The following is a 24,654-nucleotide window of genomic DNA, read 5'->3' on the forward strand; positions in this document are numbered from 1 at the left end:
ACTGGAGCTGTGAGACTATAAAGGCAGATGAAACATGAAACATACACGCACAAAACCGGAAACTAAAATGTTAGATTTCAAAGTAAAACCGTAGGCTTTGTTATTATTACTATTTAATATGATTATTGTTATTATTATAGTCTTGTAGATGGGTAAAAAGTAAACAAAACGAAAAAAAAAACCACCACTTTTTTCTCTTTTTATCAGTTTTAGAGTCTTAAGATGATTGTCCATGAAGTCTTTAATTTAACCCTAAAGAAACAAGACTTAAAATAAACACGTCTTTTTTAAAATTATTATTATTTTAAGATCTGGCTGCCCACACAGGTTTATTTATATTTTCAAACTAACAATATAGTTAGGTCTTTCAGGCCCTGTCTGCATAAAAATCCAAAATGGATCATAACTAAAAATGTACTCTTAAACACGGTATTTTCTGTAGAAACATATTATGTTTCCCTATCTATATGCAAAAAAAGTCACCCAAAACAGTGAAAAATTTTAGAATTTAAGAATTTAAGATGTGAGATGCATGGGTTGTAGGATGATTTGATTTCTAACGGACTGATCAACTCCGGTTTCTCATACAAGATAAAGTTGAATAAACCATTATTTTCAAACCTTTTTAGCAAAAACAATTTAATAGTGTTGCTAGTTGATAAAATAAGATAAAACACGGATTTAACAATTTATGAATGCAGTCTGTGTGGGTATAACAAAGTCTAAAACAGTATATGAGCACTCAAGCGGAAGTGGCGTGGTTTACTGATGCCGACTTGACGTAGGAAGGAGCGCATCCCACCCTGGCGCGCGCTCAGACCCCCAGCTCCTCTCCTCATCTCCGCGGTGGCGCAGCTCTCGTCCTCCATCCACACCCATTTCTCTCCTCTCTAATCCCTCCGTTGCGATGCTGGTTCTGAGAGCTACGACCAACAACATATCCAGTAAAAAAATCCCAAATAAACCCCCCCCAAAAAAAAAAAAAACAGAGAGAGATAGAAAGGGATGGAGGTAGAGAAAACAAAAAGAAAGCACTACAATGATTGCACCAATCGCTTTCACACACACGTGCTCCCAGTGACACCAGCTGGGTTATAAAATAGATCTGCCCGTGCAGCACGTGTCTGAAAACATTAATGAATGAATTATAAATATGGAGATAATAACCAACTATTGGAATGTGTTGTTATTGCTGCAGCCCACCCACTCCGTCTTTACAGAAAGGGGGAAAACGCGTCTGCAGACACAGACACATGTTTGGGGACTGGATCTGGCTTTTGTCGTTCTTTGTCTTCCTCCGCTTGAGTCGCAAGAACGGTTATTTTGCCGGTAGCTATTCAGCGGCGCAGGCGGCGTACCGCATGGCGAGCATTTGGGAACGACAACATCGCCCTGACAATCGCAACCTTCCCTCCTCATGGATCACTGTCAGCAGCGGACCTCACGCTGTCAGGTCACATAACCGTTTTGAAGGCAACTCGTGGGGGGACCTCATGAAGCCAGCACAAGCCTAATTTCCTCCTTTAGAGAAACATAGTGAACTCAACATGCAGGGCCTAGCAAATGTATTCACACCCCTTGAAGATTTATACGTCATGTAAAATTACAGCCTTTAACCTCAACACATTGCAGTGCAATATTATTTGATACATGTACAAAAATAAATAATTGTGAAATAGGAAACGTGGGATGGTTTTAAATGTGTTACATCCTTTTTTTGTTTACTTTGCAGGTCCTGTGCAGTATTTCCCTACCAGCTTGATACATTTACAAACTGAAATTTATTGCCCTTTTTGTTGTAAAGCTCAAGCTTAGTCAGATTGCAGAGAGCGTCTGTAAATATCACTTTTCAAGTCTTGCCACAGATTACCAGTTGAATTTAAGTCTGGAATTAGACTGATTCATTCTAACATACAAATATGCTTTGATCAAAAATACTTCAACACAGCTCTTGGTGCATGTTTAGGTTTGTTGTTCTAAGCGTTTGTGGTAAAGCCCAAGCCTCCTTAGCCAAAAAAAGAAACTGAAGAAATACAACAAAATATGAAACACAAAGCTTTTGGTTCAGGAAGAAGAAATGGTAGCTGTAAAGCATGCTTTAAGCATCTAACCCAGCTGAAATAAAGAAAATAAAAAAAGACAGGGTGCATCATGTCAGAGTAAGGCCAACGTCTGAGAAATCCATCCAAAACACAGAGGCAAAGTCGGTCACAACAGCTGGTACAGTAAGGCCTTCCTCATAGCCTAAAGGAGGACAGATCACAGGATGAACACATTTCATGAGCGAAAACCCTGATGCTTCCAGTCAATAAGCTATGAATGTTTAGCCATGACAGTTTTTGATCATCTACTGTTACAAAGTTTCCTTTTCTTCTGCAAATCATGATTTACACAGAACAAGAAAAATATTCCCAATTCACATGACATTTTATCAACTATATATATGATGACCCTGTTTCCCCAGGATGTTATTTTTAATGTTTTCAATAATTATTTCAGCTCTGGTCGGCATTGGGTCCACTAAATTCTAAGGTAGAGGGTGTATTACATAAATTGAGTCTGCTGCCATATAGTATGTTACTTCCACACAATACTGCCTCAGCTTGAACCAATAAACTACACTGCAGCCATCATAAGATCTTCAAAGCTTCAAAATGTGGTAACCTCCAGTCTGATGGCAGAAATACTATTTTACTGTTTACAAACACTTAATTCAGACTGGGTCTTTTAAGCAGCTTTAGTCAGTGATGGAGACACACTGCCCTGCCAGCTGTAGCAGCATCAGAGCTGCAGCTGTACACATGGGACAAAGAAAGAGGTGAGATCAGACCAAATAAATGAAATAAACTGTAAGTTTATATCAGAATAGTGCCAGAGTTTAGAATTGTCAGGGTTGAAAAACTGCATGTTAAAAATAATAAATATGATACTTTTAGCAACAAATACTTGAGGTGGGTCTGACATGAAACAGGAAAGTATATGTTAAAAATCATCTCCCACCCACTTTTAAGGATGATGGATGATGTGTGATGATGTGGGCCTGTTTGTCTAGAGCACTGGAGGCTTTGTATAGCATCAGTTGAGCACCACACATACTGTTTTGCATGCAAGTTCAATTTTGGCCTGATCTGACCAGCTCACCTTGTTGCATGTGTTTTCTGTGTCTCCTACATGGCTTTTTTGGTAAACTGCAAATGGGACTTCTTATGGCTTTTGTTCAGCAATGGCTTTCTTCTTGCAACTCTTCCATAAAAGCCACATTTATAGTGTGTGGATAATAGTTTACACCTTTTGGCTGATTCTCTAATTAATGCTCTATGTGCCCAGGCTGTCAGTTTAGGTGATTGTCCATGTGTTGCTAGGTATGAAGTTGTGCTATACTTCATTTTCAGATGATGGATTAAGCAGTGCTTGCTAAAATATGGCTGTGTTTTCCAATGTGCTGTTGTTTGTTCACCTGCTTGGTCCTAGAAACCATTTTGTTTTCTTTTGTTGCATATGAATTGTGTTTCCATGACAACAGCAACATCATGAATGCATAAGCTGTGACCAGCATTCTAAATCGGACACACGCACAACGGCGTATTTATTTATATACCCACTTAGCAACACGTCTGGGGAAGTATTGTCTGTAGTTGCATTTAATGCAAATTATGCGATATTGCTTTTGGGGTCACCTTCTTCTTTGAAAGATACATTTCAGTGGGTAAAGAGTAAATCACCTACAGTATTAAACAGAACTACCAGGTCTTTAACTGGTTGTCAAATGCAACTCAAAATGCCAACACAGATAAGAAGGAAATAGTAGGAACTTTGGAACCTGTCAAAGATGGTCACGTTGCCCCATAACTTTGAAGGTACATAATTAATCTAAATCATCTAAATTAACCAGCAAAGAATACCAGACATAAACTAGTGCAGCAGTGACAAGGGCAACCATGCACATAAATAACCTACCACTGGCCTCGCTCATGAAAAAGTCAGACTCTCACTTTTCCCAACTTTAACAGACCTGCTATCAGATCCTCATTTTCTCTCCCTGGATTGCCCTGACACATGAAGCCTATGTGTTGTTTTAGCATAGATCTGAATAATGAAGACAGTATTGGTATTTATCCATTGAAAGATTTGCTTCATCAAATGTAAAATAAAGTCAATCGGACATATGTTGTCTGTGGCTATCCTCAGTTTCCTATGGTAGATTTTACAGATGCAGTAACAGATTTGTACTCCTGTCTTGTCCAGTGTGCTTCCCTAAATTGGAGTGACAACCTGCTCATATCAATTCCCTCTGCAGTGCTATGACTGTTTCATCTTTCCAACAAAGCCCCATCTCAGACTCAAACGAACGATGCATCAATTTTTCCCTTTGACTGCTGTTTGAGCCACACATCACTAGACACTTGCCGGAAAGCTCCTTGGTTTATCCCCCCGACTGTTATGCAAACCAAAGCTCTAGGTGAAAAGACTCCTGACCCCATTGTGCATGGGCTCTGGCCAGAGGATTGCAGAAAATGGGTCAAGTGCTTGATAGCGTCTCTGATACTTTAAATGATGATGTTGCAATTCTAAACGCAACACAGATTTTTAAATGAAGCTTAGCTTTGGAAGTCGCTGAGCAAGCGTACTCACTGCCCTGACATGACCTAATGCAATCACAGTTTTAAAAGTAATAAAAATCACATCACCATGAATGAAAGTAGAAAGGTTCACAATAATAAAGTAACCCAATATCTTTTAGACAGGTAAGAACTATAACCAGTCATTTTCTATCTTCCCCTTTGGGCCTAAAAGCATAAATGGAGAACTGACTGCTGTCATCTGCAGGTGCATTCAAATTGACTAAAGGGCAATTCAAGAAAATAAATAGGGTTTTCAATTCATATTCTAATGCTGCTCAATGATTGATCAAAAACTTTTATTTGGCAATAAAAAAAAAAAATCCAACACCAGATGCATCTATGGTAACTTGCCAAAGTATTCATACCTCTTCAACTTTCTACAATTTACCGCAATACAACCGGCTTGTTTTTTAGAATTGTATTTGATTGACCAACAATAAGTAGTCCTCAGCTTTGCAGTGGAAGCAAAAATGATGAATGGTGAAAAATGGGGTGTGCCCTTGTATTCAGATCCTCTTAGTTAATACTTTGCGGAAGCAACTTTTGCTGAGGTTGGAGGTACAGAACTTTAGGGTTTGTCTCTACCAGCTTTGCACATCTAGACACTGACAAATTTGTCCATTCTTCTTCACAAAGTAGCTTTGGTTTAATCAGATTGGATGAAGAAAGCCTGTTAACATCACTTTTAAAGTCTTGCCACGTATTCTGAATTGGACTTAGATGTGGACTTTGACTGGGCCATTCTAACACAAGAATAAGATGTGACTTAATTCAATTCAATTCAATTCAATTCAAAACAAAAATACTTTATTAATCCCAAAGGGAAATTAAATGTTGTTGTATCTCATATTATGAAGGTTTCTTCAAAGAGCCGTTGTAGATGCTGATGGCTGTGGGCAGGAAGGATCTCCTGTTGCGCTCCGTCTTACAGCAGATCTGAAGAGGCCTCTGACTGAAGACACTCTGTTGTTGTAGGACAGTCTCATGAAGAGGATGCTCAGGGTTCTCCATAATATTCTTCATTTAATGAAGAATTCGTCTTTCCACAATGATCTCCAGAGGTTCCAGAGGAGTCCCTAGAACAGAGCCAGCCTTTTTTATCAGCTTGAAACCATTCTATTGAATTTAACTCTATCAATTTTGGCATCAATTCTGAACAAGTTCCCTGCTCTTGGTGAAGAAAAACATTCTCACAGCATGATGTAGCAACTGCTATGTTTCACTGTGGGCATTGTATGTTTATGATGATTTTCCACTACATGAAGCACTTCACATTTAGACCAGAAAGTCCAATTTTGGTCTTACCTTCCCAAAGCACCTTTTTCCACGTTTGTTATTTCAGACAAGGTTTATGACACACTGTCAAATTAGATTTTCTATTGATTATTTCTTTTCTTTTTTGCCAAGTCATTGAAGGCACATTTCTGGAGTGCATGACCAATAGCTGTTATGTTAATTTGCACATCTTAGTTGTTGATCCCTACACATTCTCCAGAGTTACAATGGGTTATTTGATTGCATCCGCTGTCCTTCTTTATGCTGTCAGTTTATGTAGCTGTCATGTCTTGTTTGGTTAGCAATTGTGTGATAATTGTTTCATTTTCAGATGTGGATAGAGCAGTACTCCATAAGATAATCCTGTCCGGGTATTATGATTTGTAACCTTACCCTGTTTTAAACCGTGACCTATCCGTGTGCTGTGTTCCTTGTCTTCATGATGCTGTTTGTTTACTAATGTTCTTTAACAAATCTCTCAATGCTTCAGAGATCAGCTGGATACGCTGATGAAGATCAGCTCCTTCAAGTCCGAGGCCATGGTTCTCGACCGGAAAAGGGTGGCTTGTCCTCTTCAGGTTGGAGGGGAGTTCCTGCCTCAAGTGGAGAAGTTTAAGTATCTCGGGGTCTTGTTCACGAGTGAGGGAAGAATGGAGCGGGAGATCGACAGACAGATCGGTGCGGCTGCCACAGTAATGGGGGCGCTGTGCCGGTCCGTTGTGGTGAAGAGAGAGCTGAGCCGAAAAGCGAAGCTCTCGATTTACCGGTCGGTCTACGTTCCTACACTCACCTATGGCCATGAACTTTGGGTCATGACCGAAAGAACGAGATCCCGGATACAAGCGGCGGAAATGAGCTTCCTCCGTAGGGTGGCCGGGCACTCCCTTAGAGATAGGGTGAGGAGCTCGGCCATCCGGGAGGGGCTCGGAGTAGAGCCGCTACTCCTCCACATCGAGAGGAGCCAGTTGAGGTGGCTCGGGCATCTATACCGGATGCCTCCTGGACGCCTTCCTCGGGAGGTGTTCCAGGCACGTCCCACCGGAAGGAGGCCCTGGCGATGGCCCAGGACACGCTGGAGGGACTATGTCTCTCGGCTGGCCTTGGAACGCCTTGGGCTCCCCCCTGAGGAGCTGGAGCAGGTGTCTGGGGAGAAGGACGTCTGGGCGTCTCTGCTGAGTCTGCTGCCCCCGCGACCCGGTCCTGGATAAGCGGAAGACGACGAGTACGAGTATGAGTACGCTGAGATTAATTTAGAAACAAATGGGTTTTGATCACTAATTAGGTGGCTACTTGAAAGGAACTGACTGACAGAATTTTATGCAAGGGTACCAGGGTAAAGTGGGCTGTATACACTTCAGATTTTTATTGATAAAAGATTTTGTCAGCCATTTATTCTATTCATTCTACTTCACTATTATGCAAAAGTTTGTTTTGGTCAGAGGTGTATAATAACTCTTCTCAGGCAGAGAGCACAGTTGTGGATGCACGTCATTCTACATGATGGCTTTTGTGTTATTCTGAGTTCTTATGAACAGTACTGTTTGAATACCATGTTTTCTTAGGGCTGAATTGAGTTTTCCACAAATTCTACCTACATTGTTTTTACCCAAGTGAAGTAAACAGATTGTCTTGCTTCTTTTTATGTACAAAAATACTTAGTATTTTTACTTTTACTTTCCCAATTATTGTGAACAATTATCTTACTTTTACTTAAATACTTTTTTGTACCAGTGACTTTCAATTTTACCCAAGTAATTTTCCGTTCAGGTATTTGTACTTTTACTTAGTTTTTTTTGAGTACTTTATACAGCTCTGTTTTGGTCTGTCACATAAATATCCAATGAAATACGTTTAATTTTGTGGTTGTAAAGTAACATTTAGGGTATGGATGCTTTTGCAAGGTACGGTAATTGGTTGAAAATATGCTTAGGCACATTTAAACTTTTTTTACTTCGGACACTGTATTTAAGTACTCAACAGGAAAGAACAGCAGTCTGCAGTTAAAAACACTTACTGGATCAATACACTGTAATCTGCAGATCTAGCTCCATGCAGACAAAAGCAGTTTTCCCTGTGATGGCGAAATAATGCAAAATTATTTATGATGAAGCCTGAAAACTACACATAACAGCATTGCACCATTGCTTTTAAGAATTAAATGGCTCACTCATCCACCTTTTGACAACATCTTGTCATGACGAGAATCATGTTTTGTACTAATATGGAATTTTGGTGGTTTGCATCTGCAGTTTACCATCAGTGATCTCATACAGTGCCTTGCGAAAGTATTCGTCCCCCTTGAACTTATCAACCTCTTGTCACATTTCAGGCTTCAAAGATAAAGATATAAAATTCACATTTTTTGTGAAGAATCAACAAGTGGGACACAATCATGATGTGGAATGAAATTTATTGGATGTGTCAAACGTTTTTAACAAATAAAAACACTGAAAAGTGGGGCATGCAATATTATTCAGCCCCTTTACTTTCAGTGCAGCAAACTCACTCCAGAAGTTCAGTGAGGATCTCTGAATGATCCAATGTTGTCCCAAATGACTGATGATGATGAATAGAATCCACCTGTGTGTAATCAAGTCTCTGTATAAATGCACCTGCTCTATGACAGCCTCAAGGTTCTGTTCAAAGTGCAGAGAACATCATGAAGACCAAGGAACACACCAGGCAGGTCTGAGATACTGTTGTGGAGAAGTTTAAAGCTCGATTTGGATACAAAAAGATTTCCCAAGCTTTAAACATCCCAAGGAGCACTGTGCAAGCAATCATATTGAAATGGAAGGAGTATCAGATCACTGCAAATCTACCAAAACCCGGCCGTCCCTCTAAACTTTCATCTCGAACAAGGAGAAGACTGATCAGAGATGCAGCCAAGAGGCCCATGATCACTCTGGATGAACTGCAGAGATCTACAGCTGAGGTGGGAGAGTCTGTCCATAGGACAACAATCAGTCGTACACTGCACAAATCTGGCCTTTATGGAAGAGTGGCAAGAAGAAAGCCATTTCTCAAAGTTATCCATAAAAGGTCTCGTTTAAAGTTTGCCACAAGCCACCTGGGAGACACACCAAACATGTGGAAGAAGGTGCTCTGGTCAGATGAAACCAAAATTTAACTGTTTAGCCACAATGCAAAACGATATGTTTGGCGTAAAAGCAACACAGCTCATCACCCTGAACACACCATCCCCACTGTCAAACATGGTAGTGGCAGCATCATGGTTTGGGCCTGCTTTTCGTCAGCAGGGACAGGGAAGATGGTCACAATTGATGGGAAGATGGATGGGTCCAAATACAGGACCATTCTGGAAGAAAACCTGTTGGAGTCTGCAAGAGACCTGAGACTGGGACGGAGATTTATCTTCCAACAAGACAATGATCCAAAACATAAAGCCAAATCTACAATGGAATGGTTCACAAATAAACGTATCCAGGTGTTGGAATGGCCAAGTCAAAGTCCAGACCTGAATCCAATCGAGAATCTGTGGAAAGAGCTAAAGACTGCTGTTCACGAACGCTCTCCATCCAACCTCACTGAACTTGAGCTGTTTTGCAAGGAAGAATGGGCAAGAATTTCAGTCTCTTGATGTGCAAAACTGATAGAGACATTCCCCAAGCGACTTGCAGCTGTGATTGCAGCAAAGGGTGGCGCTACAAAGTATTAACGCAAAGGGGCCGAATAAAATTGCACGCCCCACGTTTTTTATTTGTTAAAAACGTTTGACACATTTAATAAATGTCATTCCACTTCACGATTGTGTCCCACTTGTTGTTGATTCTTCACAAAAAAAAATTTGAATTTGATATCTTTATGTTTGAAGCCTGAAATGTGGCAAGAGGTTGACCAGTTCAAGGGGGCCGAGTACTTTCGCAAGGCACTGTAGATACCCCCTCTTGTTAAGGCAAGCACAGTATTAAAATTGTACACAATACCCATGGGTTATGGTAGGAAAAGAAACAGGCAGACAATTCAAAGGTGTTGTTTATAGCACCCTTCACACTTATTGGCACCCTCAAGGCTCTAACAGAAATTAATCGTTTACTGTATTAGCATAGTCTCCTATTGAAAATGTTTTAAAACCAACCTTTATTTCGGATTAATCTATTCAGTGGGAAGAATATATCAAGCTATAAAATATTTAATCACAGATGTAGACTGAATGTAGATGAAATTTCTACTTTAGTTTTTTTTCTTAGGCTCAACAGAGTATCTATGAATGTTTCTTGGCTATAAATATGATGTGACACAGAGCCTCAGTTCTCATAGCCATTAAGACAAGAAACAATCCATTCTGACATATGGTGCTTCTCATAAGCCAGGAAATGGCTGAAAATATGTATTCACCTATAAAATTGTCATTTTCTACTGTAGGAGTAATAATTAAAAGGCTTTAAATAATTGGAACTGCATCAAAATTAGACAACTGCATCAAACTTTGGTGTCAGGTAACTGGAGCATCTGCTGCTTTTGCTCCTTGCCCAAAAGTGCCCTTTTGGTCAAAAGCGATTTATTTATTTATGTATTTATTTATTCATGCATTCACATAAGCCCTTATTAATTATTTAGTTATTAGTTACTTAATGTTATTTCATAAGAGATGACATGATCACATTTACTATTTTGCAGTACATCATAGTACATTGAACTGTAAAAGCTGGGTAAGATTCTTGCTAATATTCCGCCCTAGAATCAGGCTGTCGGTGCCCTTGTTTTACTATGAGCATCTCCCCCTTTAGTGTTCTCTGCACGGCCCTCCCCAGGACGCTGAATGATCTAGAGTGAAAGATCCCTCTTGCATGCTCCCACTTTGCTAAAAGTTACAGGAAAGGTCCAATCGTATTGGCAAAGGGGTGCTAAGAATTGTGTCAATTGTGGTTATGTATGAAACAATTATTCCTTAATCTGGAAAATTATTTATCCACACTGAACAAATGTAATCAAAATATATATGTTTTTCAAATTTAAGTGTGATATTTTGCAATAAAAGATGAATTTACTTTAAGCCTTTTTATGCATATTTACCAGAGGGGTCAATAAGACTGAAGGGAAATGAATGAGACATCTGGACTACTGTATACAATACATATTAAAGAGAATGTAAGAATAAAAATTGTAGAAATCTTATGCAGCCCACACCATTTTTAAAAAGAAAATAACAATCCATTTCTTCCTTTAGGTTATCACAAGCACAATTTTACTTCCATAGTTTGGTTGTGAAACACTTTTAGAACCAGGGCCATTGCCTATTCTGAAAATCAAGCCCACAGGGGAGAGAACTGATGGCAGTAACACTCAGCACACATGTCTCTAGCCATTGGTGCACTGCTAAGTTCTGCTGACCTACTTTGGATTCTCTTAAAGAACAACCAAGTTCTGGACCTCAAGGCCTACGATGTGGCAGTTTTTAGTTTTGCAAAGGACCTGAGTGGTGAGAGTGATTGATGTTTGCTTCCTGCTCAACTAACTTGATAAAACTTTTGCTTTTTCATTTTGAAATGTAGTTTATTTTTTGATCATAGTTTTTTAATCATAGTTTTGCATTATTGCATTAGTTTTGTCATATACCCCTTGTCGTCTGCACAAAGCCAGCAGCACTGTGAGGATCATGTTCTGTGATTTATCCAGTGTATTTAACACAATTCAACCTGATTTGCTTTGTCAGAAACTCCTGGAGACTCAGGTGGAGGCCTCAATAATCTCCTGGATTAAAGACTACCTGACAAACAGACCACAGGTTGTGAGCCTGAAGGGTTATGAGTCTAACCAGGTAGTCAGCAGCACAGGAGCACCACAGGGGACTGTACTCTCACCATTCCTTCTCACTCTGTACACCTCAGACGTCCAGTACAAGACAGACTCCTGTCATCTGCAGAAATATTCGGATGATTCTGCAGTCCTGTGGTGGATCACAGATGGACAAGAAGATGAGTACAGGTGGACCGCTTTGTGGCATGGTGTGGAAACAATCATTTAATCTTGAACGTGAATAAAACAAAGGAGATGATTGTAGATTTAAAGAGAAACATGAATAGGTCAAAAACTATTTCCATCATGGGAGAAGAAATTGAGGTGGTGGAGAAATACAAATACCTCAGTGTTCACCTGGACAACAGACTGGAGAGGCAACTGTGAAGCTGTCTGCAAGAAGGGACAAAGCAGATTGTACTTCTTGAGGAAGCTTAGGACCTTTGGTGTTTGCAGCAAGATGCATATCTTCTATAAGTCTGTTGTGGAGAGTGTGATCTTCTGCCATTATCTGCTGGGGTAGCAGCATCAGAGCCAGGGACTTAAGAAAGCTCAACAAGCTAATAAAGAAGGCTGGAGGTAATTGTGCAAAGAAGGATGCTTCATAAAATGAAGAACATTATGGAGAACCCTGAGCATCTTCTTCATGAGACTGTTGTACAACAACAGAGTGTCTTCAGTCAGACGCTTCTTCAGATCTGCTGTAAGACAGACAGCTACAGGAGATCCTTCCTGCCCACAGCCATCAGCATCTACAACGGCTCTTTGAAGAAACCTTCATAATATGAGATACAACAACATTTAATTTCCCTTTGGGATTAATAAAGTATTTTTGAACTGAGTTGCTTTTAAAAATTTTCACAATATTTGCTACGACAGAAGTCACTGATTAAGTTCATTCCAACTAGACTTCATGTACAGCACCTGGCAGAATTCTTCAAACCCTTTGAAATTCTCAGGTCCTTATGTTAAAAGAAGCATATAATTGTGAAGTTGAAGGAAAATAAAACATGGTTTTCAAATGTTTCACGGAATGACAATTCATAAACCTGGGACGTGCATATGTACTCAGCCCCCTTTACTCTGACACCCCTACATAAATTCAAGTGCAACAAAGTTGCCAAAGTCTGGACAAAAATATTTTCATGTATTAGAATGACCCATCAATACTGTTACAAGAAACTGTTTCTGTCAGAATATTTTTGATCCTGAGACATATACTGTTACTGTGATAAAGTTCGATGGCATAAAAATCCCATAAAATCAACACATTATAATGCAGGACTGCAAAGTAAAAGGCTGGTATGGCCACAGCTAACACAAAACAGACTTGAAAAATACAGTTATCCTGAAAAAGCTATTTGTCTCCTTCTGAAATTTCAGCAGTAGACCAATCTCCTTTATTTAGTTTTTAACTTCTAAGAATTAGCACACAATGTTGTAAAAATAAACTGGGTCAAACTCTGTCTGTAAGGGAATTTCAGAGAAATAGCTAGGGAGAAGGGGTAGATACATCTAAGAAGTCATTTTTGATGACTTCTGTAATACATTTTTATCACAGACACAACTAAGAGATGGATTAAAAAGCTTTATTCAAACTAGCATGATCAGGCGTTACATTAAAACCCAATAAGCAACATCAAAATCGGTTAATTAACAAGACACAAAAGTAAACAAAGATCATTCTCACTCATATTGTCTTTGATTGGCTAAGCAGGATGAAACTGGAGAGTGTTTGATACAACTGTTGAAGCTTACTGTACAGTATGACCGGCAAAGTAGCTGTCGAAACAAAAAGAGAAATAACTTGCTTATAGCCTACTACAATTAGCACAAGCATCCCCTGTGCCATTCAATCACAGTGAATACAGATGATATCAAAAATGTATGTTGTATAAAAAAACACAAAGTATAAAGCAGTTTAATGCACAATTAATGCATCTACTGGTTCGTAGCAGAACCCCTATTCTGAGTCTAAAAGTCCCTATCCAACAAGCAGCTCAAAATACTGTAACCTGGGAAAAACTAATTTATTATACTACACACACAAAAAAACCGCTGGGTTATTTACCCATGTCCTGCGTTTATTCTGCTAGGCCAGAAGCTGGATCATATTGACTAAACATTGGGTCAAAACCTGTGACTCAGTTGGGTTATAGAAGAAACTACACAGATAAATCATAATTTTTCAGACAGCATTTTGAACTACATGAACCGAATCAAACTTCACTAAACCACTTCCACAGTTTATAAGAAAAGGTAATATGCTAAAAAATATGCTGTAAAACAATCTCTTTGTCTTTGAGTTGTGTTAATAACCAGTTCAAACTAGAAAACAGGTTAGTTCAGAAAGCCTAAGCTAGTGCTTGTTATGTTCAACTTTCACATTTTGACCAAAGAACTGACCATTCAGTCGATGTAGACAAGCTTAAATGCTTTATCTATTGATGTTTTACATTTTAGTGCAATCGTGTTATCACAATATTACTTGTTTTAGTTGGATTACTTTTCATAATTTATCTAGTTTTTGAGTTTTATTCAAATTGCTGGATTTATGGTGTTGGGACAAACGTTCAGTGGGTTAACTAAACACTGGGTGTAAAATTATGTCTCTGAAGAGGCTAGAAGGAGCCTCATCATTTATAACTGACGGCCATTTTGGAGCGTGATTAGACTTCAATGATCCTCTTCTATAGAGCAAAATACAAAACAGTAACCTGGCAAAACTACGCTGCAAAATAAATGCAGTTGTTTTTATGCGTTAAGTTCCCACTAAAGGACAAGTTTTTTTTAACTTAATAAAACATTAGCCATTTGTTAGTGCAAGCGCAAGCTAAGTCCAGCTATGTTAAATTGACACTTTGACCAAAATAATTAGTCATAAACATAACTTAGGCTTACAAGCTATATTTATTTCTGCTTTAAATGGTCTTGCAATTGTTACTTAACATGATGATGTGTTTTAGAGATAGTAATTTTCATATTTATTTATTTTGGCTTTTATGCTGTTGGGACAAAAGTCTGGTAGTACTGACCTAACCTTAGATCAAAAATTAGGGTGAAACTAAATACAGTTCTCTTTTAGGAAGAAATAAGAATTCGTAAGATGGTACATTTATGCTGCATAATAATGTTAATGGCAATGGGTTCTGTTAATGACTTAAATTCACTCAAAAGAAGTTTGTTCATTCAAGATAGTATTAGCCTGTTACCTGCAAAGTAGCAAGCACAAGTACACCATAAATGTACTTGTGCCACAGAATTGTTCATAAGGTCTAACTTTGAGGTTTTCTCGCAATTTCTCTCGTATTTTTTTTTTATTGTTAAACGTTTTGAGCTTAAACCAAAGATGCTCTGAGAACAAAAATCTCAGTATTCTGTTGTGTTAGATTGAGTACATGTTTTGCTATCCAAAGTCAGCTGTTTGTCAATAAAACACCAGTTACACAGCTTATATTATAAGGAAGATGAATTTTCTATCTAATCATTTTTATTTAATGCAGTATTAAACTAAATATAAACACATAAATCTTCACTTAAATATAATTCGTTTTGGTTTAAAACCCTAACTCATTATGCTTTGTCAAATCCAACTCAATTGTGTTAAATCAACACAAACTAGGATTGACCAAACGACCCGGTCAGCAAATAAACACACATATATATATATATATATTTAACCCAGCAATTTGTTTGAGTGTGCACAAAATTATATTTTTTCAATTGTCAACAGTCATCCTTTACAAGGCAGAAGGCACACAAGAAACCCATCACATGAGCAACCCAATAACTGCATTACCACTGTTGGAATCAGTTCTGTCACTGATTGCACATCTAACATGCACTTGACCTCAAAAGATCCCTCATTATGTGGCATGTTCAGTCTGACAAACAGCAAGCTAGATGCTTTCAAAGGTGAGCAGCTTGAAAGAGAAGAAAAAGGAGGGTAACATTTCACTGACTCAGAGCATGAAGCCGGATACATCCAGAAATATTCCTCCTTTAATGCATTACCGCAAGAGTGCTGCATGGGATCACATTTAGATTCCGTGCATTTCCCAAATTCAAACTGCTGTCATCTGCTTAATACATTTTATGCACTGTCAGCAGAGGCAGTACAGGAATACTGTTGCTCTAATTAACACAGTGTTCTCTTTCCTTCCCTAATACAGCATCCCCAAACTCAAGCTAGTGCATTTGATCATTTAGCAGCCTAATTAGCACTCTTAATAGGATTCCTGTTACAGAGAAAGTGAAGTCATGGACTTGACAGCGGTGCAACAGCACTACGTTTGAGGTCAGAAAATGTTTTCTTATTCCATTTTTTTTTTATGTACACAACTAAAACAACGCACTACACTATAAATATGCAACATAAAATGTTCTTTAAGAAGCTCACAAAAGCAGCAATAAAAGTTACTACATAAAATATATAAAAAACATGAATATTTATCAAAGAACATCTTGTCTCTACCTCTGATCCTCTACACTGGCAAAGATTATTACTTATATTTTTACTCTGGTTATTAAACATATTTATCATTTTATTTTAGATTTTGATCTCATACATCTTGCTTTTTTCTACTTGTATAATTATTAAAATCAGCTCTTACTTTAACTGCCAGTTTTTTAGGAGAAATAATAAAAAAGCTTCCAATGACCTTTGAAAGAAAACATTTGATTAACAGTCAAGTTGGTTTTGTAGAATATGGTTCATTGTTTGTTATAATGTATTAATGAAGCTCTTCCCTCTGGCAAAACTATGTAATGGCCGACAACACACCTCACCTCAACTAGAAGAGATGAGCTGATTGTACGTATAAAAGTTTTTGATTTTGTTTAAAAATGTGATTTTGCATTGCAACATACAGTTATGGTTAAGTTTACATGCAATCATCACATGGCATTCATATGAACCTTCATGATGTATTTGAACATTTATTTTTCAAAGTTGGAATGATCATATAAAAAAACAACTTTAACAACTTTTTAATATAATATTCAGAAGCACAAATTTATTTTTGACTTTTGCTATTCCCCACAGGGCAAAAATGACAAATGTAGCTCAAATATATACACACACCACCACTAACATTTGGATAAATGTCCCCTTGCATGTTGCACCTTAACTTCTTTATTTTCATAGTCTGGCACAGACCCAGTTTTCAGTTCATAAAATTGGTTTGAGCTCAGGGATTTGAAAAGGTCATTCAAGATGCTTTTGAGATCATGTTCCCACCCGAACACTCAACTGCTTCCAAATTTTAACAGTCTGATTCAAACTGCAATTTTCAGATGAAAGGACATTGATTAGAATGTTCAAGAGCAACCCAAGAACCCCCAATGTTCAAGCCTATTATTCATGCTTCATTATGCTCCAAAAAATAACACCTTTAAGAACGACTAAAATTAGCATCTACCCACATGGACAAGACAAAAGCCTTGTGGAGGAAGATTGATATATTAGGCTACAATGACAGAAATAATGTTGGGAGAAAAGCTAAGCTTTTGAATACTATGAACACTGTAACATCTGTCAAGCATGGTGGTGGTAGAACCATGCTTAGGATCGGTTTCACTGCCAATAGTATTGATGCATTAGACAAAGTAGGAAAATTAATTAAAACAGCAGCATGCCTTCAAGATGTTCAACTACACTTCAAATCAATAGCTACACTGTTGTAGCTTCAGACTCAATTTGGCTTTCCAACAAGACAGCAATCCCTAACACAGATCAAAACCGATTTTGAAATGGATAACGCAGAATAACATTACTAACCCACACTTAAGCTCTGTTGAATATTTTTGGATTGTGCCAAAAAAAACAACCTATTTACACAAGCTATACCATTTCTTCCAGGAAGAGTTGTTAGGACAGTGATTGGTTTTTGGTGTTTCCAGGACATTGTTCATCACTATGAAAATTAGTTTTCTCTGAAACTTGCTGGTGGACATTTATAAAAAAATATACGTGGAGATGTATGTGTATATTTTAGCCAAATCTTATCCATGTGTGGATAAGAGAACTCCCACAGTGAATTCTAATTTCTGAACCCAATTGCTGTCATGTCATCACTTGAAAATAAAAGTTCAAATAAATAAAACCCAAACATTAACATCTAAGGTATGATGATGAGCAGATGTACACTTCTTACCAGAAATGTATGCACCAATTGCACGTCTATTGTTGGTTAGCCTTTTATCTTCTCTAACCTTATACCTAATCCCATATACTTAACTACAATCAAAAAATAAGAAGAGAAAGTTGTTGGGCTTTTTTTTTTACACTTAACTGTTTTCTTTCATTCTTTTTTGTCATTTTTTAAACATTCAGAACTTGGCAACCACAACAAACATTGTATAGAAAAAGACCGATAACTGAATCATTGATTAAGACTAGGTAAAAGTTTGAACCTTATGAAACTGAAAGATTCTCCATACAAAATAGGACAAAAACACCTAGTTTCAGGCCTGAATCAATGTTGTAACCAGCTACAATAATGGATTTACCAGATGGAAGCATTTTCACCCTGATTCCTTTGTATATTTATAATTAGGCGTGTTTCAAGCTCCAGCATTCAAAAAGTTACATTATGGCAACGTAGGTAAGTTTTGGACTATTGGCTTCTAAAAGTGTAGCACACTGTAATCCCTGGAGAAAAAAGGCAAATTTATCCAGTGGGAAATTCATGATGCACTACATGAGGCCTTTTGTAGTAAAGTCCAGGCATCCTGCTGTAAATGGTTTGTCCAAATGCTAGTTAGAGAAAGAATTTATACATAAAAGCAAAAACATTGGTAGAAGGCTGAGGTAATTACTAATTCATGTTGGTGTGTGGGATTAATGGAAACAGGGGAAATTATGGAGCAGAGGAACTGAAGGCAGAAGAGCGCTTTATATCTTCTTTGCAAGTCCCTGGAAAGTTTCGGCCAGAGACTCCAGTGAAAAGATGATTACATCACTACAGCTCTCTTCTGGACTCCTGCTGAGGGGAAAAAAAAAAACATGAAATTAGTCTAGAAACCAAGTCAGTCTCAATATATAGTTTTAGAAACTCCTCACTCATGCAACAGTGGATTGTCACTGGTTACCGCCACCATGCCATTGGACTTAAGGGTCATTTAGAATTACATAGGAGATCAATGATTTGCTTCCTTATTTAAATTATTTAAATGATCAGTTTTTTTTGTTTTTTTTTAATTAGAGGTAATATTATTAAAAGTTTCTCAAAATCACTAGTACAAATAAGAAAGACAAATACTACAGCTATTTTTCAATTAGTACACAGGGGATGCTATTCAAGCATGCACAAGCAGGCATCACTACATCTAATTCTGGACTCAAGATTGCAAACTAGGATTGGGTGCTATACCATAAACCGCAACATGCAAAAATAGCAGCAGTATTGTTTGAAATACTATTTTTAATGCTGAATAAGGTATGGTGACATTTGTGCCTGAAAGGACATTAGATTCTGATGCCTACTGTTTAACAACATAACTTGCTTACAAGATTACCAAAACAAAGCTAAGTCTGGATAACTGGTCTATATAACTGCCAGCAACTATAAAAAATTGTCCACAATCCCACACTGACTCCAGTGTAAGGTATAAATAATAGTGTCATATTTGTAAACAATTTTACACGCCACTAATGTGTTTTTCTCTTGAGTTTCAATTATTAAAACCAGAGCATGGCATTCACAACTTTTTAATCGCAAGGTGAAATTGTCGCTTAAATTTGAACCCCAATTGGAAAGTTATTTCATCCCTTCCTACTTTGATACATAAGATATTTCCACAGAAAACAGAAATGAATTGAAATAGTCACTGACTAATTTACTACCTGAAATATATGGACAAATTAGTTGACTACCAAAAATAATGATTAGTTGCAATTCTACCGTAAGGTTGGGCAGTATGTTAAATCTTTTAAAACAAAATCAGGTACAATGTATGCTGCAGTACAGACAATAGAAAATAAAAAGCAGAAGTGGAGCTGACTGGACACTATAGAACCTGTGATTTAACATGACAGACATCTGACCTGAGCCTCTGTGTACACAAGCACATCATCGTGAACCTTTAGGCCATAATTTATACATCAATTTTTTCAGCTGAATTTAATCTTAAATAAAAACTATTATAATCCCTTAAAATGCACTAAACTTTGTGGAGTTATACAATAACATCCTAAGCCTTTCTTGCCAGATTGTAATACAGTATGCCATGCTACATTTTGAGGTAGATTAATGTTATTAAAATATTGATACTGCCCAACTCCATTACAAGCACTCAAATGATCTTTATCAGATTCAAAATTGTGTCTATGTTGCATTTGTTACACATTTGAAACATGGTTTAACAGGTCTTGTTTAAATGTACAGATGACCTTTATTGTGACAAGCTGTTGAGACAATTCAGTACTTAATATTTTTTTCAGTCAGTGCCATTACAGAGAGATGTGCACAACACAAATCTGACCAGCAGTCAATTTTAGTCTAATCTCAGTTCTCAATATAAGCTGGTTTCTCACTTGATAGACAAGCCAATTCCCATCGTAGTGCTCATGTCAGAATTAGATTGGAACAGATTATTGTATTTGTGAGGGACATTTGACTAAACATAAGCAGAAATATTAGATTCTTCTATTTAATCGGGAAATTGTGTTGGCAAATAATGATTTAACAAAATATTTGCAAATTAAACTATGGCACTTTATTTATTTTCATTTTTTTGTCTAACCAAGAATGCATATCAAATAGAAAAGGATTGTGAATGTCTATAAAATAATAGTGGCTCTACAAATTGTAGTTAGCACACAGCATACCTCCAGTTGTAGAATGGACTTCCTTTCATTTTGAGTACTTAAGAACAGAAAGAAAAAACAAATTCAGTGGGATGTGTGACACCCAAATGCACGATACAGATACATTATACACAGCTGCATTTCTCCCTTCATATGCACCTGTGCATGCATATTTATATTGTTGATTCTTTCAGTGCATAGCTTGATTTAGTTTGCTTTGTGGGACCAGCTGTAGGAAAAACAAACAACATCTGGATCATTCTCAGCACATACACCCTGATGGCAGTCTTCTGTGCACCGGTGTCCTGCTTGAGATTTATAACGGATCTCATTTAATGCAGCGCTATCTGTTGTCCTTGTAGAGAACCCCCTCCAACTCTGGGCTTCTTTGTAGAGCTCCCCCTCATACGCCTACTACTCATGCTGCAATTGTGTGTTATGTATCTGCAATACATGACCTACATACCGCATAAGACATCAAACACTTGCAGATTTGGGAGGTAGAGGGGGTGGGAATCTTGGACTAATTATGGATAAAATGCTGATAGTTTGATCTACTGATCTATATTTAATCAAACTTAGGAGGACTCCTTTACTTTAACTGTATTTCTAACAAAATATGCTCAATATTTTTGATATTATACATGCATTTCAATGTAAGGGTGGAGCGAACTTTGACTATGTGCATTACTTTTCGCACTGTACTTTAACAGCTTTGTAGTGCAATTTAAAAAAAATGGAAGGTTATGACAATCTTCAATGAGTAATATATGACAGCCACGCTATTTGATTAAAAAATACAGACTTTCAAAACAAAAGTCTGAGATTTCAGGGATGGATGGATGGATGGAAAGACAGATGGATGTTCAGATCAAAGGAGGGATGAACTGATAGACAGATACTCTGATCAATAGATAGATGAATGGATCCATCCATTCATCTTCCCATGCTTATTCAGCCCTGGAAAATCCTTCTTTTTAAAACTGCATGGGAACTCTGGATTCTGAAACTAAGAGCTTTAAAAGTTATTTTTAGCTTGCAAATTGTAGTAAAGTTGCAGCAGTATAACCATTTCACAGTATGATCACCATCTCAGAGACATCTTAGTATTATTTGATTCAAAAAACTCCATATTCCCAAGTAATTTTCAGTCTTAAGAAATACAAAATGAAGAAGAAATGATTCTGTTGCACAACTTGAATAGCAAATGAGATGATCCCAACTCAGTGAGCTGTACAGGGAATAGAATATATCGCTGCAACCCTGTTTTTCAAAGGTACTAACAAACCTCTACAACAATATTATAAAACAAAGAATGTATTTTCATTCCAGGAGAAAAAATACAAGTAAGAACATTTTATATAACAGTAAGTAAGCTGGATCAATGACCAGTGATATCAAAGGCTAAGTACCAATTCAACATACCTCCAGTGTGGATGCTCTGGAGTCTGACGTTTCACTTGTGCCTATGCTCCTTGGTATGCTGGATACAAAATATCCAGCTCCTTTGGGAATTATGGGTTGTCTCACCACCACCTTGCCCTTCCTGGTTTCTGCAAGGAACAAGCTATACCAATAGGCATCACTGGAGATCAGAGTGGAATCTGCAATGGTGGAGCTTCTCTGGCTGATCAAGCTGTTTCTGTTGACTGGGGGCATCTTGATGGCCTTTGGCTTTGGTTTTTGACATTTCAGGACAATAATAACCAAGATGGTTATCAACAGCATAAAGGACACAGCTCCCAAACCAATTACAAGGTACAAGTTTAGATTAGTGAAGACTTCATATTCTAATGGTAACTCTGTTGTCTCTAAGAAGGTCATGGCATGTTCCACTGTTGATATCTTTATAGTAACGGTGGCAGACAGAGCAGGTTGTCCATTGTCTTTGGCAACAACTACCAGCCTCTGCTGTCTTGGGTCTCGGTAGCTGAACATCCTAGTTGTTCGGATCTCACCGTTGTACTGATCCAGGCTGAAGAGGGTTGAGTCACTGATCTGCAGTAACTGGTAGGTGACCCTGGCATTCTGGTCAGAGTCTGCATCAATGGCAACCACTTTGGTCACCAAGTGTCCTTTTTCTGTGGACCTCGGTATGACCTCCTCAACAACGGAACCGTGCGCCCGCCATGGTGATACAATGAGGGGAGTGTTGTCATTTTGGTCCAGAATGACAATGTGAACCGTCACATTGCTGCTCAGCGGGGGAACACCAGAGTCCCTAGCCTCAATGTGAAACAAGAACTCCTTTTCTCTCTCATAGTCAAAGGTCTTTAGGCCATAAAGATCCCCGTTCTCAGGATTGATGGAAAAAAGCATGGACATAGAGATGTTAACTATTTCTTTCTCCATTATGAAATAAACCAAGTACTGGTTCTCATTCAAATCTGGGTCATGCGCACTTAGGGATGTCAATAACGCTCCGGGTGGATTATTCTCCACAACATGGATAGTGTAGAAGGACTGAGAGAACAAGGGTTCATTGTCATTAACATCTAGGATTTCCAAGGTGATGGTTTCGTTTTCAGATAAGGCCGGAATACCTCTATCTGTCACAATTAGTTTGATGTCATATTTGCCTTTGACCTCTCTGTCCAGCGGCTTTGACACCAGCAGCTCAAAGTAGCCCTCTGAGGATTTGTTTAAAAGAAAGGGTAAGGCTTCTTGCTGCTTCAGGATGAGGTCTACTTCACCATTGACTCCAGAATCTCTATCAGTGACGCTGACCACGGCAATCAGCGTCCCTACAGAGACATCTTCAGCCACTGATCTCTTCAGGGACTTGATGGTCACTTCTGGGTGGTTATCGTTCAGGTCTGTGATGAAAACCATCACTTTACAGTGTCCCGACAGTGGGTTTGCCCCTCTGTCCTGAGCCTGAATGTGCATCTCAAAACTTTGACTCTCTTCATAATCGATCACTGCCTTTACTCTGATCTCACCTGAATTTGGATCTAGGGAGAAGAGCTCCTGTGTCTTCTCTGAGGTGTACAGCGTATACGAGTATATCAACTTTGCATTTGTGCCTTCATCTAAATCAGTTGCATTTAAGGTCATAACCACCGTCCCCACTGGAGAGTTCTCAGAAACATTAACGGCAAAAACTGATTGACTGAACGTGGGTGCGTTGTCATTGATATCCAGTACATTAATAATGATGCTGGCGGTGCCGGAGCGGGCAGGCACCCCTCCATCCACAGCTGTTAAAATCAAATTATGAACTGCGTGCTCCTCCCTGTCCAATTGACCACTGAGCACTAGATCAACGTATTTGGAGCCATCGCTGCCCGTTTGGATGCTAATGCTAAAGTATCTGCTTTCGCTGAGATAGTAGGTCTTGACTGAATTCGCCCCCACATCTGCATCCACGGCGTTGGTCAGGGAGAATCTCTCCCCGGGAGGGGTTGTCTCTGACACGTCCAGGTGCATTGTCTTCCTCCGAAAAACGGGCGCGTTGTCGTTGATGTCCAAGATTTCCAGCTCAATGTTGAAAATGCGAACGGGATTGGAAAGTATGACATCCATTTTTAGAAAGCATGAGGTTGTTTTAGTCATGCATATGCTCTCCCGGTCCATCCTTTCGCGGATGATAAGCTCCCCCGTGTCTTTGTTAATGTCAAGGTAATTTTTGCTGTGAATGACATCGAGTTTTGCGTTGCGCTCCAGCAAGCTGCGAACGTCCAGACCAAGATCTGTGGCTAGATTGGCAACAAAGGAGCCCTCTTCCATTTCCTCCGGTATGGAGTAGCGGGTGATGGAGAACGCAAATCCCCACAGCGCGATAAACGTGAAAACAGCCACGAACGAACGTGTCCGTAAAAGTGCACAATTAAACGCCATTGTAATCATTGATATAAAAGATAAGGGTCACAATCTGTTCTTACGAGTGGGATTTCTTCATGTGAAAGAGCGCCGGGGACATCCTCCACGAGTTGTAGCAGGCGCTGCAGCAGGCCATCTGAGGTATGGAGCTGCTGGAGGAGCGGCGTGCGCTCTGACAGCAAAAGCAGGGGCGTAACACAGAACCTGAAGGTTCAGGGGCTTTTCATCAGTGACTTTAAATAGTGCCCATGTAAAAATAGCTCTATTCAAATGAAAATACTTTTAGATTAAATATGTTTCAATAACATTTTTTAAAATGATTTATTTTGGGAATGTTTTACTTTGAGTTATTTAAACTTTACTTAA

At 38.5% G+C, this 24,654-nt stretch overlaps 1 protein-coding gene across 4 annotated transcripts; it reads right to left on the reverse strand.

The window, feature by feature from the left end:
* Window positions 1–13,232: 13,232 nt before the first annotated feature.
* On the reverse strand, window positions 13,233–24,445 carry LOC124876712 (protocadherin alpha-C2-like). 4 transcript variants are annotated; one of them, XM_047379695.1, is made up of 3 exons: window positions 21,892–24,445; window positions 20,488–20,524; window positions 13,233–18,640 (listed from the first exon to the last, which is right to left on the reverse strand). In XM_047379695.1, exons 1-2 carry the CDS (start codon window positions 24,313–24,315, stop codon window positions 20,513–20,515), a joined length of 2,436 nt encoding a protein of 811 aa, XP_047235651.1. In that variant the 5' UTR covers window positions 24,316–24,445; the 3' UTR covers window positions 13,233–18,640; window positions 20,488–20,512. The 4 variants fall into 4 exon arrangements, with proteins under 4 accessions (XP_047235651.1, XP_047235650.1, XP_047235649.1 ...); XM_047379694.1 differs by having other exon boundaries at window positions 13,233–18,643; XM_047379693.1 differs by lacking the exon at window positions 20,488–20,524.
* Window positions 24,446–24,654: the final 209 nt, after the last annotated feature.

The sequence above is a fragment of the Girardinichthys multiradiatus genome, chromosome 11, assembly GCF_021462225.1.
Source record: "Girardinichthys multiradiatus isolate DD_20200921_A chromosome 11, DD_fGirMul_XY1, whole genome shotgun sequence".
Lineage (NCBI taxonomy): Eukaryota > Metazoa > Chordata > Actinopteri > Cyprinodontiformes > Goodeidae > Girardinichthys > Girardinichthys multiradiatus.